The sequence below is a fragment of the Balaenoptera ricei genome, chromosome 19 (genome assembly GCF_028023285.1).
Source record: "Balaenoptera ricei isolate mBalRic1 chromosome 19, mBalRic1.hap2, whole genome shotgun sequence".
NCBI lineage: Eukaryota > Metazoa > Chordata > Mammalia > Artiodactyla > Balaenopteridae > Balaenoptera > Balaenoptera ricei.
In genome coordinates this window covers 12,178,184-12,196,518 of record NC_082657.1, presented here as the reverse complement: position 1 = coordinate 12,196,518, position 18,335 = coordinate 12,178,184, and the positions used below count along the sequence as shown (strand labels likewise).

Genomic DNA, 18,335 nt, shown 5'->3' with positions numbered 1-18,335 from the left:
AGACTCCTGGGTCCACCCAACACCTGCTGAGGCAGACTCTGCGCTTTAACAGGATCTGCAGACCCTCTGTGTGCACAAGAGAAGGGGAGAGTCTACCCCAGTCCACATTATGGGGTCTCAGCCTGGCTGGGCATACATGTGACCTGGGCAGCTGCTGACACAGCATTTCTAAGGTGTCATCTGTGCATTCACAGTCTTTATAAAGTTCCACAGTGATTCCAGTGCACAGTGTGGGTGACATTCCTGTGACAAGGGTTCGTGATGTAGCCGCAGGGCTCCTGCTCTAAAGGGAAAACCCAGAAGGGGAAGGGGAGGCTGTGGGGGAGAGGCTGTGCACCCCAACTGCGAACTGTGGGGGACGCCCAGGACATTGAGCCCCAGGCTTGTGCTCCCCCAGCCAATGGCAAACTGTGTGTGTGTGTTTCTAGGCTGAGAGGTCAAGCTGAAAAAGGCAGAAAGAAGAGGGAAGAAGAGAGAAGGCAGGAATGAGAGGGGAGGGAGAGGGAGGGATCTGGGCAGAGACCCCGCCCCCGGCCCATGTGACCCAGCGAAGTGCTCCTGCCCCAGGAGGAGGCCCAGCACAGAGGGAGGAAGGACAGCAGAGCTCACACATCAGACAGCAGTGCTTGTGAGCGGTTCGGGAGCTGAAGCTCTTCTCACAGAGGGAGGGACACAGCAGACAGCAGACACCATGAAGCCCCCCTCAGCCCATGCCCGCAGAGGGTGCATCCCCTGGGACGGGCTCCTGCTGGCAGGTGAGAGGGGACAATTTTCAGGGTGTGGGCAGAGGTGGGAGAACAGAGACTGGCTGAGGTCTCTGGGGGAGACAGGGCTCTGAGAGGGGACAGAGGGCTTCTGTTTGGACCTGAGGGGAGAGGACATGGGAGCAGGGGAGGGTGGGGGGAGGGACTGAGCAACAGGAAAATCTCAATGAACTGGAATTGATGAGGGGCAGGAAAACCTCAATTACTGTACATTTTCCAAATTATTCATCACTGAGCAGTAATTTTTCAAAACTGGTGACAATAACAATTTATGTCAGGGTGTCAATCCAGAAAAGAACGCAACCAGGAAGCTAAATACTGTCCTTACCCACCACCCTTAGAAACTGACAAATAAACACCAGGTGGTGGAGGCCCTGGGAACACTCATTCCTTCCTCACCAGGTATTTGGAGCCTGGTCCAGGCCCTGGGTTACAACCAGGATCAGACAAGTCCCTGCCATCCCACAGCTCACACTCTATGGGGAGGAAGATAGACAAGCAAAGAGATCTAGAATGTGCTGTCAGGTGCTGACAAGTGTCATGAAGGAAACGGAGCAGGGAAAGGTCAGAAAGTGAAGACAGAGGGTCTTTGGAGCAGGTGTCAGGGAGGGCAGCTCCCAACAGGCCCCTGAGTGTGAGCAAGCGTGTGAGGGCAGTGAGGGAGTGAGCCAGGCAGACACCTGGAGAAACAGAGGAAATAACAAGCTCAGAGGGGCTGAAGTAATGGGGGTCATGCTGCTGACCCTGAACCAGTAGCAAACACACATGCACACACACACACACACACACACACACACATGCACTACAAAAACACACACCAAGGCTGAGGGATGAAGACACCTGCTCAGGACCCAGGGCCCCATTTTTCCATCCCAACACATAGGTCAGAATATTAATTTCTCTCTCTTCCCTCCTAGTCTCACTCGTAACCTTCTGGAACCTGCCCACCACTGTGCAACTCACTATTGAATCGGTGCCCTTCAACGCTGCAGAAGGGATGGATGTTCTTCTACTGGTCCACAATGTGACAGGGGATCTTCTAGGCTACAGCTGGTACAGAGGAGAAAGTGTAGAGAAAAACCAACTAATTGCAACATTTAGAATAGACGTTAGTACAAATGCCACTGGGCCTGCACACAGCGGTCGAGAGACAATATACCCCAATGGATCCCTGCTGTTCCAGACCGTCACCCAGGACGACACAGGATACTACACCCTGCGCATTATAAAGAATGATTTACAGACTGAAAGTGTAACTGGACAACTCCACGTATACCGTGAGTGATTCCTCTCTGACCTCTGGGTGTTGGGTGGGGTGAATTCTATTCACACACAGAGGATTGATAGGCCTGGACTGTGTCTCCATCCCCCTCTGTATTACATCCCAGGTTGGGATTTGAACATTTAGTTCAGAACACACACACAGTGGAGACAATCTTCAAAGGATCAGAATTCTTTCGCAGAATCCGGACCCTGAAGACATTCTGTGCAGAAAGAAGGACCGGGCTGATGGGAGTAACACAGCAGAGGAAGCTCAGTCTCAGTTCAACCCCCTGGGCCCCTGCCTGTGACCATGACGCTGAGGAAGACCCTGTAGGACTCAGTATGGGCCTGGCCTGAGGGCCTCCTGGGATCCCCACAGAATCTCAGCCCCAGGAAGCCCCTCCCCAGCTCCTCAGCTCCTGCCTCCAGTGACCCCGGAGAACATTTGCCACTGTTGGGTTTTAGCCTCCTGGACGGGGTTGACTGGGAGCAATGATTTCCCAGCTGCCTGAGTCCCAAGGCTTCAGAGCTGGTCACCAGCCAGGGCTCAGCCCCAAGAGCCACATTTGAGCAGGGGTAGAGTCTGGGCCTTCACCTGAGACTCAGCATGGAGAGCAAGACGGGCTAGATCCCCAGGTTATTAGCCGACCACCTGGGGGACTAAGGAGACTCCAGGGGAAGGTCAGCATCCTTAGGGAGGAACAGAGGAGAGAAGATGCTCCTGGCAGCTCCCTGACCACCGGGGCACAGCCCAGGGAACCCTCTCCTGTGGATGCAACTAACAGTAGGTGCAGTTTTTATGGTCAGCTCCTCTTTGCTCAGCTTTAGGTCAGTTAATTATTAATGATTTAAGGTTAATACACAGGCAACATGGCAATCCTGAGACAATTTACCATTTTTTCTATTTTAAAGAGGAGAAACTGAGTTAAAGGGAATTATACTCACTGAATCAGAGTCACACAGACCACAACTGGCCAATCAGAGTCATGCCAAGATAACAGCCCCATCCTCTCCTCCATCCCAGGGGCCTTGTTGTGCATCTTTGGACCCAGAAACCAGCTGTTGGTTCAGATCCTTTCTTCTTGGGCATCCCCAGCTCAGAGGGAGACTCTGGCATGGAAAGTGAAAAGAAATGGAGGGCTTCCCTGGTGGCGCAGTGGTTGAGAATCTGCCTGCCGATGCAGGGGACACGGGTTCGAGCCCTGGTCTGGGAAGATCCCACATGCCGCAGAGCAACTGGGCCCGTGAGCCACAACTACTGAGCCTGCGCGTCTGGAGCCTGTGCTCCACAGCAAGAGAGGCCGCGATAGTGAGAGGCCCGCACACCGCGATGAAGAGTGGCCCCCTCTTGCCGCAACTGGAGAAAGCCCTCGCACAGAAACGAAGACCCAACACAGCCATAAATAATAAATAAATAAATTAATTAATTTAAAAAAAAAAAGAAATGGAAAATTAATCCTGTTTACTCTAGAACTAAATTACCTGCATCAATGATCATAGTCAGTGACAGGAATGTCCAGGCCTTCCCTCTTCAGGTAGCCAATGCACAAGCTCCTTGCACTGGATGAGAAATCATTTATTTGTTTGTTTCCTAATGTGCTGGGTGTCACTCCCGCTGGAATAACATGGAAAGGACTCGGTTTCCTCACTCTCCAACCTACACCTGTAACCAGCACAGGGCCCAACAGGTAAACTCTCAATCTTTCTTTGATGAAGGAAGGATGGAAGGAATAAGAATGAATGAATGACCTATAATCTCTTCAGGCACTGGAATCTGGATGCAGAATCCTAGGAGGTACACCTATTGCCTGTCTCTCCAGGGATGGGACCCATGTTCCATCCTCTGACCACCCGCCCCTAAAGCACGTTGGGAGCCAGGTCTCACGGTGACTGTGGGGCTGCTCGGCCAGCGGAGGGTTTTCCAGGGCTGCAGGGGTCCTGCCTCTGGGCAGCAGTGGGGCTCTTGGATCTTTGATCTTTGAAGGCACTTGTAATCCCCACTTTGAAGTCACTTGTAAATGGACATTTTTTGCTCTCTCTGCTGCTTCTGTGTCTCTCATCTTCCTCCTCCTTCTTTCCACCCGGAACTGGCCCTGCTCCGGACAACTCCCCTACCCTTAAGCCTTCCACAAATACTCCCACAAATGGCTGACTGCCCTGTTCCCGTCCTGCTAACACCTGTGGCCAGGCCCACCCTCCCGGGCAATAGTAAAGGACACAGAAATCAGTGGGAGCAGCAGCCTCTGCGAGGCTCCAACATGAGCCAGTTTCCCCAGGTCACCAGGAGAATGAGCTCCCACTTTGCCCTGGTCCAGGGCTCTTTCCCTCCATGATGCCAACAAGTGGAACACACCACGTAACAGGGTTATGCAACCCCTGAATCTAAGCCCTACATGACTCAACCAGGGGGTCAAAGGCAGAAAGACAGGTCTGCAGTCCCCAGTGGCTCACTTCACCTCTTTGATTTGTGACTCACATTCTCGTCCTTCTGTGGGCCTCCCGTTCCTCTCAGGGGTTCCCGAGACCTTCCCAGGGTGGGGCTGACAGACCCTGTGCCATCTGACTGCTTTACTGCCTATTTCATTGCCCGTGTGTCCTCATGATGGCACCTGTATCATAGGGTGGGACACTCTCCGACGATGAGGTGCCCAAGCCACTGTCCTTTCACTTAGACTTGGCCCAATTCAGACAAATTTGATCCAGCTCTAGCTGTGTTTCCTGAGGTAGAAAGAAAAGAAAAGAAAACATGCCACATGCCAGTGGGGCCTCCTCCCCATTTGCTTGACTGTCCACAGAAATTGGTGACAGGGACCTCTTCTCCTAAAGTTATTAACATAACACAGAACGTTTCTACTAATTTAAATCATTCCTCTCTTTATAAAACAGAGACTCAGACCTCTCCCCGATCAATTCTGTCCAAGACTAAGGGCAGAGACATTGGTTCTGCTGCCAAAGCCAGCCAGCTCCTGCATGTCCCCCTCACTCTTTTTTTTAATATTTATTTATTTATTTATTTATTTATTTATTTATTTATTTATTTATTTTGGCTGGGTCTTAGTTGCGGCACGCAGGATCTTTTAGTTGTGGCAGGCGGGCTTCTTAGTTGCGGCATGCGAACTCTTAGTTGGGGCATACATGCAGGATCTAGTTCCCCGACCAGGGATCGAAGCCGGGCCCCCTGCATGGGGAGCGCAGAGTCTTACCCACTGGACCACCAGTGAAGTCCCTCCCCCTCACTCTTTTCTAATCATTCCTTGGACTCGCCTAGCCTTTATGGGGTCACTGTCTTGTCACTCACCTTTAACACCTGTGCAGAACTGCCCCACCTCATGGCCCTGCAGCCTGAATAATGGACTGACCACCAGGCTTGCTCTGGGTCGTCCCGTGTGTTATTTCTGCTCAAACACCCAGTTCCAGGCCATGCTGCCCAGTCTTCTTGGGGTTTAAGGACTATGGGATGGCCCATCATTACCTATCTCTAGGGAACCTTGGAAATCGAGGACTCAGTGAAAACACATCTCCACCAGGCAATGTAGGTCTGTGCAGCTTGAAGGGTCTCGGGACCTGCATGTTCCAGGTGAACACCCCAAGGTCAGTCAGGTAGTGACCTGGTCAGTAAAAAACTAAATGAGGAAGCAAGGGGTCTCGATTTCCAGGCCTATGTTACTGCTATCAAACCTTGATACATGACAGACACTTGAGGAAGTCTGTGCTTTCTCTCAGACATAGATCAGGTGGCCTTATATTCTCTGAGTTCAGATGTTCATGCATTTGTCTTGTGATACACAGACCTGCCTTATTCTTTAAGGACTCAGTTTGGCTCAAAGGTGAGAAATGCCAACTCTGATTGAAGATGCCATTGGAGGAATCAAGGTATAAAAGGGGCAATGTTCTCTCTGTTGTCTTCACAGCGGTGTTACCCAAACCCGTCATCACCAGCAACAACTCCAACCCCAAGGAGCTGGAGGACACTGTAGTGTTAACATGTGGCCCTGAGACTCCGAACACCTCCCACATGTGGTGGATCAACAATCAGAGCCTCCCCAACAGCACCAGGCTGGAACTGTCTGAGGACAACAGGACTCTCACTTTATTCCATGTCACAAGGAATGACACAGGACCCTATATGTGTGAAACTCGGAACCCAGTGAGTGTCAGCCGCAGTGACCCATTCACCCTGAACGTCATCTGTGAGTAACCTCTGTTCCTATGTGCCCCAGGCAGCCCGACTGAATCTCCACTGCCGGAGGCCACACCACACCCATCCCTCTCAGGTCCAAGTACATGGACCCTCACCCCTGGATATCAGGCTGGCCATGACTTCCTGTCCCAGGCAAATCTGGGCAGGCCCAGCCTTGAGTCAAGACTGGGAGGCAACAGCTGCTCCTGTCTTGAGAGGCTCAGGGTCACCATCCTCTGATGGGAGAAAAAGTTAATGTCTCAGACTCAGGATGAGTGAAAATGAGGGGCAGTTATTGTTGGGGAATTTTAAAACAAGACTGTCCTTGGCTCAGAGGGATACTTAAACCTTCTACAGTCCAGGAGACTATGTTGGGCCAGTCTAAGGAATTATTTAACAGGAAGTAGATGCCTCCCCTACTTTATGGAAAGTTCCCTTGGCCCCAGAGATGCACAGAGCTGGCAAGCCTGCCTTCCCCAGTGTACTCGGAAGTGTATATAAGGAATGGGACCTGAATTATTTTAAAGTTAAAGAAAATTGTGGAAAAAGGTCAATGAAGTTGATGAAAAATCCCACTTGATGTTGAAGATGCTAGACATATGGGCTGAGAAGACGCTCCTGGTGCCGATACTACAGAGCTGTCCGGGGAGACTGGTCAGGGGTCATCCTGGGGTATCTGGGTTTCAGAGAGGAGTTGCAGCCCTCTCCTTACAGATCATCAATGAAGAGAGCCTCATGACCTTGATCACAGGGTCAGGGCCATCCTCTGGGTCACCTTTACAGAGCTCACTGGGCCCCGGGGGTGGCTGAGACCTCTGAGGAAGGAGCGTGGCCCCAGGCCCCTGACCTATTCTCAGTCAGTCACCCCTCTGTCTCTCCACAGACCCAGCGGCACAGCCCTCCATCGAAGCCAGCAACACCACAGTCACAGAACATGAGAATACCGTGGTCCTGACCTGCCACACAAATGACACTGGGATCTCCATATGCTGGTTCTTCAATGGCCAGAGGCTAGTGCTCACAGAGAGGATGAAGCTGTCCCCAGACAACAGCACCCTCACCATCAACCCCGTCAGGAGGGAGGATGCCGGGGATTATCAGTGTGAGGTCTCCAACCCGGGCAATTCCAGCAAAAGTGACCCCCTCAGGCTGGATGTGAAATGTAAGTGACCACTCGCCCCATGCTACATCTTCCCGGGAGAATTACTCTACAAACGGTGTGCAAAATGGATAGAGGTCACAGGGGGCAGAATATCAAATAAGAGACCATTACAGTAAACAGATAGCAAAATAGATAAAAGCTTAATCTCTAAAGCAAATATACTTAAGTTTCTTATCCTGGGTTTGGCATTTTAGTGTGACTTTCACAAGATTCTTCTTGTTTTGTTTTTTTTTTTCTGTTACCATTTTTAATGTGGTAAAATATACATAAGATATATGATTTTAGCCATTTTTAAGACTGCAGCTCAGTAGCAATAAGTACATTCATATTCTCGTGCAATCACTACCACTATCCATCTAGAACTTACCATACTAAAACTCTGTACCCATTAAACAATAACTCCCCAGTCCCCCAACCCAAACCCTGGCAACCACCATTCTACTTTCTTTGTCTCTATGAATTTGACTATTCTAGTTATTTTGTATAAGTGGAATCATATAATAATTATCCTTTTGGGTCTGATTTATTTCACTTAGCATTATGTCTTCAAGGTTCCATGCATGTTATAGCATATATCTGAATTTCATTCCTTTTAAAGACTGAATAATATTCCCTTGTATGTATATACCACATTTTGTTTATCATTCATAAGTTGATTGTCTTTTAAATTGTTTCCACCTTTTGGCTATTGTGAATATGCCACTGTGAACATGGGTGTACAAATATCTGTTCAATCCCTGCATTCAGTCTTTTGAGCACACACCCAGAAGTGGATTTGCTGGGTCAAATGGCAATTCTTTGTTCGACTGTTTGATGAACTGACATACCGTTTTCCACAGTGGTTGCACCATTTACGTTCCCACCAGCAATGCACAGAAGTTCCAATTTTTCCACATCCTTGCAAACACTTGTTGTTTTCTGTTGTTGCTGTTGTTGTTTTATAAATTTTTTTTTTTAACTTTGGGTTTATTTATTTATTTATTTATTTATGGCTGTGTTGGGTCTTCATTTCTGTGCGAGGGCTTTCTCTAGTTGCGGCAAGTGGGGGCCACTCTTCAAAGCAGTGCGCGGGCCTCTCATTATCGCGGCCTCTCTTGTTGCGGAGCACAGGCTCCAGACGCGCAGGCTCAGTAATTGTGGCTCACGGGCCTAGTTTCTCCGCGGCATGTGGGATCCTCCCAGACCAGGGCTCGAACCCGTGTCCCCTGCATTGGCAGGCAGATTCTCAACCACTGCGCCACCAGGGAAGCCCTGTTGTTTTTTTTTTTTTAATAGCCATTCTAAAGGGTGTGAAGTGATATCTCACTGTGGTTTTGATTTGCATTCCCCTAATTATTGGTGATGTTGAGCATCTTTTCATGTGCTTATTGGCCATTTGTATATCTTTTAAAAAATTTTATTGGAGTATAGTTGATTTACAATGTTGTGTCAGTTTCAGGTGTACAGCAAAGCGATTCGTTTATACATATTCATATATTCATTCTTTTTCAGATTCTTTACTCATATAGGTTATTACAGAATATTGAGTAGAGTTCCCTGTGCTATACAGTAGGTCCTTGTTGGTTATCTATTTTATATATAGTAGTGTGTATATGTTAATCCCATGCTCCTAATTTTTCCCTCTCCCCTGGACGTTTCCCCTCTGTTTTGTTTGTTTGTTTGTTAGGTTTGTTTTCGAAATCTGTGAGTCTGTTCCAGTATTGTAAATAAGTTCACTTGTATCATTTTTTTAAATTACATTCCACTTACGAGTGATATCATATTTGTCCTTCTCTGTCTGACTTATTTCACTTAGCATGAGAATCTCGAGGTCCATCCATGTTTTTGCAAATGGCATTATTTCATTCCTTTTTTTACAGCTGAGTAATATTCCATTGTATATATATGTACAACATCTTCTTTATCCATTCCTCTGTCAATGGACATTTAGGTTGCTTCCATATCTTGGCTATTGTAAATAGCGCTGCAGTGAACATTGGGGTGCATGTATCTTTTCGAATTATGGTTTTCTCCAAATATATGTCCAGGAGTGGGATTGCTGGATCATATGGTAATTCTATTTTTGTTTTTTAAGGAACCTCCATACTCTTCTCCATAGTGGTTGTACCAATTTACATTCCCACCAACAGTGTAGGAGGGTTCCCTTTTCTCCACACTCAATCCAGAATTTATTGTTTGTAGACTTTTTTTCTTTTTAATTATTATTTTATTTATTTATTTATTTTATTTTTGGTTGAGTTGGGTCTTTGTTGCTGTGCACGGGCTTTCTCTAGTTGCGGTGAGGTGGGGCTACTCTTCATTGCGGTGCGCGGCCTTCTCATTGCGGTGGCTTCTTTTGTTGCGGAGCACAGGCTCTAGGTGTGCGGGCTTCAGTAGTTGTGGCTCACTGGCTCGAGAGTGCAGCTCAGTAGCTGTGGCACACACGGGCTTAGTTGCTCCATGGCATGTGGGATCTTCCCGGACCAGGGCTCAAACCCGTGTCCCCTGCGTTGTTAGGAGGATTCGTAACCACTGCACCACCAGGGAAGCCCCTGTTTGTAGACTTTTTGATGATGGATGGCCATTCTGATCGGTGTAAGGTGATACCTCATTGTGGTTTTGATTTGCATTTCTCTGATAATTAGTGATGTTGAGCATCTTTTCATGTGCTTTTTGCCCATCTGTATGTCTTCTTTGGAGAAATGTCTATTTAGATCTTCTGCCCATTTTTTGAGTGGGCTGTTTGTTGTTTTGACATAGAGCTGCATGAGCTGTTTGTATATTTTGGAGATTAATCCCTTGTCGGTCACTTCGATTGCAAATATTTTCTCCCATTCTGTGGGTTGTCTTTTCATTTTGTTATGTTTCCTTTGCTGTGCAAAAGTTTTTAAGTTTAATTAGGTCCCATTTGTCAATTTTTGTTTTTATTTTCATTACTCTAGGAGCTGGATCAAAAGAGATATTGCTGCGATTTATGTCAAAGAGTGTTCAGCCTATGTTCTCCTCTAAGAGTTTTATAGTGCCCGGCCTTACATTTAAGTCTTTGATTGATTTTGAGTTTATTTTTGTGGATGGTGTTAGGGAGCGTTCTAATTTCATTCTTTTACATGTAGCTGTCCAGTCTTCCCAGCACCACTTATTGAAGAGACTCTTTCTTTGGAGAAATGTCTCTTCAGTTCCTCTGCCCATTTTTTTTTAATTTATTTATTTAATTTATTTATTTTTGGCTGCCTTGGGTCTTCATTGCTGCATGCGGGCTTTCTCTAGTTGCGGCGAGTGGGGGCTACTCTTTGTTGCGGTGCGTGGGCTTCTTATTGCGGTGGCTTCTCTTGCGGAGCACGGGCTCTAGGCTCGCGGGCTCAATAGTTGTGGTGCATGGGTTTAGTTGCTCCACGGCATGTGGGATCTTCCCGGACCAGGGCTCGAACCCGTGTCCCCTGCATTGGCAGGCGTATTCTTAACCACTGCGCCACCAGGGAAGCCCTCCTCTGCCCATTTTTACATTTGGTTGTTGTTGTTGAGTTGTAATAATTCTTTGCATATTCTGGATGTTAATCCATTAACAGATATATATGTTTTGCAAATATGTTCTCCCATTCTGTGGGTTGTCTTTTCACTTTGATGCATAAAAGTTTTTAAATTTGATGAAGTCCAATTTACTGATTTTTGTTTTTTATTCCTTGCTTGTGCTTTTGGTTTCCTATCCAAGAAATCATTGCCAAATCCAGTGTAAAGAAGCTTTCAGCCTATGTTTTTCTTCTAGCTTTAGCTCTCACGTTTAGATTTTTTTTATGCATTGTGAGTTAATTTTTTTGTATATGGTGTTAGGTAAGGGTTCAACTTCATTCTGTTGTATAAATATCTGGTTTTCCCAGTTCCATTTGTTGAAAAGACTCTCCCATATAATCATCTTGACACCCTTGTCAATGTCATCTGACCATATATATGAAGGTTTATTTCTGGGCTTACTGTTCCACTGTTGTGCATGTCTGTCTTTATTCTAGTACCACACTTTTGATTATGTAGCTTTGCAACAAATTTTGAAATCAGGAAATGCGAGTCCTCCAACTCTGTTCTTCTTTTTCCAGATTTTTTTGGCTTTTAGGGGTCTCCTGAAATGCCATATGAATTTTAGGGCTGATTTTCTATTTCAGCAAAAAAAAAAAAAAGTCATTGGGGAATTTTGATAGGGATTGCGATGAATCTTAGATCACTTTGGGTAGTACTGTCATCTTAACCATGTTAAGTCTTCCAATCCATGGACATGGAATGTCTTTCCATTTATTTATGTCTTCTTTAATTTCTTTCAGCAGTGTTTATTTATAGTTTCTCAGTGTATAAATCTTTCACCTCCCTGGTTAATTCCTGAATATTTCATTATTTTTGATAGTATTGTAAATAAAATTTTCTTAATTTCCTTTTTGAATGTTTCATTGTCTGTGTATAGAAACAACTGATTTTTTTAATAGTATTTATTTATTTATTTTTGGTTTTGGCTGCATTGGGTCTTCGTTGCTGTGCGCGGGCTTTCTCTAGTTGCGGCGAGCAGGGGCTACTCTTCATTGTGGTGCATGGGCTTCTCATTGCGGTGGCTTCTCTTGTTGCGGAGCACGGGCTCTATGTGCATGAGCTTCAGTAGTTGTGGCTCGTGGGCACAGTAGTTGTGGCTTGCGGGCTCTAAAGCACAGGATGAGTAGTTGTGGTGCATGGGCTTAGTTGCTCTGCAGCATGTGGCATCTTCCTGGACCAGGGATCGAACCCATGTCCCCTGCATTGGCAGGAGGATTCTTAACCACTGCGCCACCAGGGAAGTCCTGAAACAACTGATTTTTACATGTTGATTTAGTATTCTGCAGCTTTGATGAATTTGTTTATTAGTTCTAACAGTTTTCTGGGGGATCTTTATGGTTTTCTACATATAAGGTCATGTTATCTGCAAACGGAGATAATTTTACTCTCCTTTTCCAATTTGGATGTCCTTTATTTCTTTTTCTTGCCTAATTGCTCTGGCTAATACATCCAGTACTATTTTGAATAGATGTGGAAAAAACAGGCATTGTTGTCTTGTTCCTGACCTTAGAGGAAGAACTTTCAGTCTTTCACCATTCAGGATGATGTTAGCTGTGGGTTTTTTATATATGGCCTTTATTATGTTGAGGTGGTTTCCTTCTTTTCCTAGTTTGAGTGTTTTCATCATGAAAGGTTAGTGGATTTTTGTCAAGTGTTTTTTATTGATTTAACCTCCTTACTTTATATGTCTATTCATAGTCTCTATTTCTTTGTGATTTTATCTTGGTAGCTTTCATGTTTCTAGGAATCTGTCCATTTTGTAGAAGTTATCCAATTTGTTGCCAAATGCTTATTCATAGTACTCATATTTCGTAGAATTGGTAGTAATGTTCCCACATTCATTTCTGATTTTAGTAATTTGAATCTTCTCTTCTTTTCTTAGTCAATCTAGTTAAAGATTTGTCAATTTTGTTAATATTTTTGAAGAACCAAATATTGGTTTTATTGATTCTCTCTACTGTTTTTCCATTCTCTAATTTATTTATCTCCATTCTAATTGTTATTGTTTCCTTCATTCTGCTAGCTTTGGTTTGTTTGGTTTTTTTCCTTGTTTTTTTTTTTTTCGTGTCCCTTAACTTGTAAATTTAGGTTGCTGATTTGAGATCTACTTTTTTAATGTAAGCATTTACAATTATAAATTCTTGCACAGGATTCTTGACTTCTCTGAGCCTCAGATTCCTCAACTGAAAATTGCAATAAAAGTACCTGCTTCATGGTTTTGTTTCAGATTTAATGTAATATTCAATTAAATCCACAGCAAAATACACACAAAGGAAAAATTTTCCAAAAATGTTAGCTACTATAATTACTACTATTATCATTAGGCTATGTGAAATTGGGTACTCCTAGAGTCAAGGACTACCTAACTCTAGATCCACCTCTTATTAGCCATATGACTTTGGGTTTTTCACTACTGGAAGCCTCAGATTTTCCATCTGTAAAATGGAAATAATGTCTATCTGACAGGGTTATTATATGAATTAAATGAGATACATGGGAAATATTATATATAGCACAGAATCTGGCACATAGTAAGTACATCATAACAATAGCTAACATTAGGATTAATTTTCAGTTTTGAGTTGAATGGTGAGGAAAACTGAAATAAAAAAGAACAAAGAGGCAAAAGGTAGGAAGGCATAACACAAAAGACCCATAGGAACATGTTACTGAGTAAATATGGAAGAGAGAAAAAAAGGAGTTGAGTGCAAAGTTTCATGTCTAGTATGTTAGTTTTCACCCCGTGAGATGCAGCCCAGATGGGATTAGACATACAAGACATTCATTGGGAAAAATGCCTGTGAAGGAAAGTGGGGCAGGAGTGGGAGGAGCCCGGGAGGGTCCTCAGACCATGATGCATATTGGATCCCTGAGAAGGAGAAAGGGAAGGAGGAAGTTTTAGGCTGCAGTGCAGTTCTAAGAGAGTGTCTGCAAATCTGGTGAGGAGTCCTTGAACTAAAGTCATCCATCACAAAAAAATCATTTCTCGCAGAATTGGGATTGATTTCATATTTCTGCTGGGAACCTGTGTGAAGGGTGGTCTCTGTGCAGAGGGGCAGTGAATTCAGAGGGCCTTACATCAATAAATCCCCACCAAGACACCTAACAGGCACATATTCATGGCGGCCACACCTGGGCCACACCCAGAGAAAGATGTAATCATGAAAAGATGGGAAGCTATAACATAGAAAAATAACCATCAGCGCTTCTTCCATTTCCAAAGCCTTCAAAAATATCTGAGTGCAGAAAGGCTGCACTAGAATTGAGGCATGTCCAACCACCAACCTAGAAATACAGTCAGAGAGAAAAAAATTACAAAAATATAGTCGGCTAGTCACCTCACAGCAACCTTCCACAGAAATTTTATTCCTTGAAGGAACAAGTCGAGACTATTTCATATGGAGAGTTATTTTCCAGAGCAGCCCCCACTGTAAAATAATGTCACCTTCATTGACTCTTCGTTTTTCTTTCGATGACAGTTGATTCAACACAAGGAAGTTCTTCTGGCCTCTCAGGTGGTGCTATTGCCGGCATCGTGATTGCAGTCCTGGCTGGGATAGCTCTGACAAAAGCCTTGGTGTATTTTCTGTACCTCAGAAAAACTGCAGGGTATGATGCCTTTCCTCTTGTTCTGCTTTCTCCGAGGCTAACTGCCATGCTCGGGAGAGGGGAGGAGACTTCATCTCTGTCTCTGGACCTGGATCTGCTCCTCATGCTTCCTAAAGTCTTTCTTCTTGGCATTAATTCCTGTGGGTCTCTTCTTCCCTGGTCTTCATGCTTCCTGTGCCCTACTCTCTCTTGGACATAGTTATTCCCATCCCCATCTGGTTTAGAGGGGGCAGAACCAATTATGTTCCTCTGTCCCCAGTCAGGGAAGCTAAGGTCCAAGAAGGAAAACTAATGAGGATATGAAAGAAGCAGGAGGAAGGGAGTCCTGTGCTCTGTCGACAACAGTAGCAGGAGGAGAGAGGGACAGGACAGGAAGAGAACCTAAGAAAAGCAGAAACAACCAAAGGCCTCCTGGGCAATAAATAAAGTGACAAAAAAACAGCATCTATCTATAAAAGGGGAAAGGTGTCAGGGTAGAAATAGAAGCAGTTGGCATGAATGGCCCTAAATGTGAACAGCCAGTAAGCAGGAGAGGAGTAAACACTAGAAGGGATGATAGGTAGATTGAAGAAGGAGGTCCTCAGAGGAAAGAGGACCAACCAAGGTACACATGAACATTGAGGAGCCCCAAGGAATCATGCTGACAGTGTCCTTCCTAATTCAAGCAGCAAAGACCCTGTGCCTGGGAATAGCAGTCACAGTGTCTGATATTTATTTAGGGCAAGTGACCAGCGAGACCTCATGGAGCACAAATCCTCAGACCACAACCAGAGTAAGTAAACCTGCTCACCTCGTGTGAGAGCTCGTATGTTCTACTATATACTCTGCCCTAGCAGGGAATCCTGGATTTCCAAGTGAATCCCTACCTTGTGAATTATTAGAGGGGATCTCAGTTTCCCAGTCTTACAACTGGCATAGGTCCTCACACCCTTCCTGCTGCAAAAGATTCCCCTGAGACACAGCTGGGGGAGAGACACTCACCCCTCCTAGGCCAGGCAAGTCAGGCAGGCCATGAGATGGACATGTTTCCAGGAGCCTTTTCCTCATCCTACCTCCTTCCCCCTCCTGCCTCTATTACGGATGCGGGCATCTCCTTTGGTGAGGCTTTCCCTGCCTTTGGTGCTCTGGGTACTGTGGGCCTCAATGCCCCTCCTTGCCGCTGGAGCCTGCGGCTGAGACACACACCTGGCCTTGTGAACTGGAAGAAATCTTCAGAAGTGCACTGAGGCCTCTCCCCACCCCTCCTTGGTCTAATGCCCTGGGGTCTGGACCACAGACTGAGGGAAGCGAATTCCTTAAGTCTTAATCATGGGCCACCTTCCCACCCCACCCTCTCACCACCTGCCACCTCCTTCAGCTAGAAGTACAACAGCTTAGGAACACCACGTTCTGAGGCAATAAGTCAGTTCTGCATTTTCATGGGTTGATAACTCTCCTTTGTTTCCCTAGGTGAGGGCCACTCTGACAATTCACCTAACAAGGTAAGCACAGCCAGTTTCACTGGCTCCTTTTCTCATGGAAATATCTCTGTGTAGAATGGGTTATTCTTGAAGATACAAAAGTGACATCAAGTTTGGGTCAAAGTTCCTCACTTCAGCAACAAACAAAGAAGTATTGCCCCCACCAGTCTACCTCACTGCAAGATGTGAACTTGAATCCTGGCTGGGACCTTGGGCTGGTAACTTAACCTCTTTGATCCCCGGCTTTTTCATGTGTAAAATGGACATGCTGCCTCCTTCAAAGAGAAGTTCAAGGAATTAAATGACATAACAAAGGTGAAGCACCTGACACAATGCCCAGCTCAAGGAAGGCACTAGATCATTCTCCCTCTTCTGCCTCCAATCTGACCCTGCTCTTACTATCAAATGATAATTTCCAATCTAATAGATCTGAGGTCTTAGTTCCTTTACTTTCTAATAATTGTACTGAATTTTTCTCATCTTAACCTTCAATAAAATATACATTTATATTGAAAAATGCTTCAATCATAAGTATATTTTAACAATGTGTAAGTTTCTACGAGTTGTACATACCTATGTAAACAGCGCCCAAATCATTTAAAAAAAATCAACCCCCCCAACAAACACACACAAAAAACGCTCCAGTTACTTCCCTCCAAAGAGTAATGGCTATCCTTATTTCCAATGCATTAGATTAGTTTTACCTGATTATGCACTTACATAAATGAAAAATACAGTGTATACATGTGTCTGGCTTCTTTGATTCAAAATTGTTTTGTGAGAGTCATTCATATTGTTGTGTGCCTTTGTCGTTTATTTATTCTCATTGTTGTATCATCATATTCCATTGTAGCATTCCATAATCTATCTCTTCTAATGAACATTCAATAGGATGTTAGTAAGCAGAGAAAATGGGTAATAAAAGTACTTCTTTGAACTAAAAGTTTCAAAGTGGTGAAAGCATGTGGTGCTGAATCACACTGGACAAGGTGAGGGCCTGGCCTATGACACTGATTTAATTTGACTGCTGTTCATTCCTTTCAGATTGACGAAGTTGCATATTCTGCCCTGAACTTCAATGCCCAGGAATCAAAGAAACCAACTTCAGCCTCCCCATCAGCCACAGAAACAGTTTATTCAGAAGTGAAAAATAAGTAATGCAACCAGTCCTGCTCGCTGCACTTATTCCAAGCTTCTCATCCCCATCCCTAGGAGATCCCTTTGCCCTCCAGGGAAAATGGGAATAGTGTCTTTCCCCCCCCTTTCATCCCTAATGAGGCACATCCTGGCTGCCGGGTCACAGCCCCTTCCTTCAGTGTCAGTAGATGAAAAGGTACATCCAGGAGGAGGTCTGTAGGAAACCCAACCTTCCTTGTCATTGAACTTTGGCAAAGCAGACCTTGGGAGAGAGTTGCCAGAACCTCCACGCCTCCCCATTTCCTGACCTAAACTGGTTTTAAACTTGCCTATTCAGAGCACACTCATTCCTTCCCACCCCAGTCCTTTCACATTGGAGTTTAACTTGAACTTGCCATAACCTGGAAAATTATGTCCTTGATCCACTGAAATGCATGTGCCAGAAAAGGAGAGGAAAAGGAAAAACTTCTGCTCTCTGAAGCCCGGTGTGAACCCACCATTCACAGGAAAACACATACATAACCAATTCTGAACTGGGAAATTCTATACCTTTGTCCACTTTCAGGGTCGTCTACCTGCAGGACCAGGGCTAAACAACTTACTACTTAGCTAGAATACCACCTAAACCTTTGAAAGCCTCTCTTCAGAGAACCTACTAGAAGCAACTAGAAAACAACTTCTCAAAGTCCATAAGTGAATCCTAATGGAAACTGCAAAAAATGCACATACTGTTTTAATAACTTTATGGGCTTCATTAAAGGAAATGCTCAGAGATGGAGGGATTATTGCTTTAGAGGACAATCAGCTCTTAACAGAGACAATCGGCTGGGATTTGGGAAAGGAATCAGAAAGTTACCCTGCAGAGATTATTTAAATAATGGTTAAAGAATGTACAGTTTGGGGTATTGGGTTTTTTCCCTCCTTCTGAGACATTCGCCATTTAAATTTTTGTAATTGTTTGCTTATGTGAAAGGGGTTATGTTTACTTAATTTGCTGTGTAAGCCAATCTGACTGCCTTAGGTGAAAGAAGCCACCAAAACCCCTCAAGTCCCTCTGGCCAGAAGCTCCTCAAGCCTTTTATGTCAGGGGCTCCAAAAAGAAGATAAGAAGCAGTTTTCTACATTCATGGCCAGAAATGGATCTCGCTCAGTTTCTAGGCATCTCAGACCAACCATCAGCACCGTTCTATTCCGTGCTTCTGCCTGTGCAC

At 45.1% G+C, this 18,335-nt stretch overlaps 1 protein-coding gene across 1 annotated transcript; it reads left to right on the top strand.

The window, feature by feature from the left end:
- The first annotated feature begins 691 nt into the window (after positions 1-691).
- On the top strand, positions 692-17,145 carry LOC132353052 (carcinoembryonic antigen-related cell adhesion molecule 7-like). Its single transcript, XM_059903921.1, has 8 exons — positions 692-755; positions 1,682-2,041; positions 5,939-6,217; positions 7,091-7,369; positions 14,398-14,527; positions 15,247-15,299; positions 15,977-16,008; positions 17,032-17,145. The coding sequence occupies exons 1-8, from the start codon at positions 692-694 to the stop codon at positions 17,143-17,145; spliced, it is 1,311 nt and encodes a 436-aa protein (XP_059759904.1).
- The last annotated feature ends 1,190 nt before the right edge of the window (positions 17,146-18,335 follow it).

Coding starts and splice junctions, on each gene's coding strand:
- LOC132353052 (XM_059903921.1), top strand. CDS start 692: ATGAAGCCCCCCTCAGCCCATGCCCGCAGAGGGTGCATCCCCTGGGAC. Junction 14,528..15,246: donor TACCTCAGAAAAACTGCAGG/GTATGATGCCTT, acceptor ATATTTATTTAG/GGCAAGTGACCAGCGAGACC. Junction 15,300..15,976: donor ATCCTCAGACCACAACCAGA/GTAAGTAAACCT, acceptor TTGTTTCCCTAG/GTGAGGGCCACTCTGACAAT.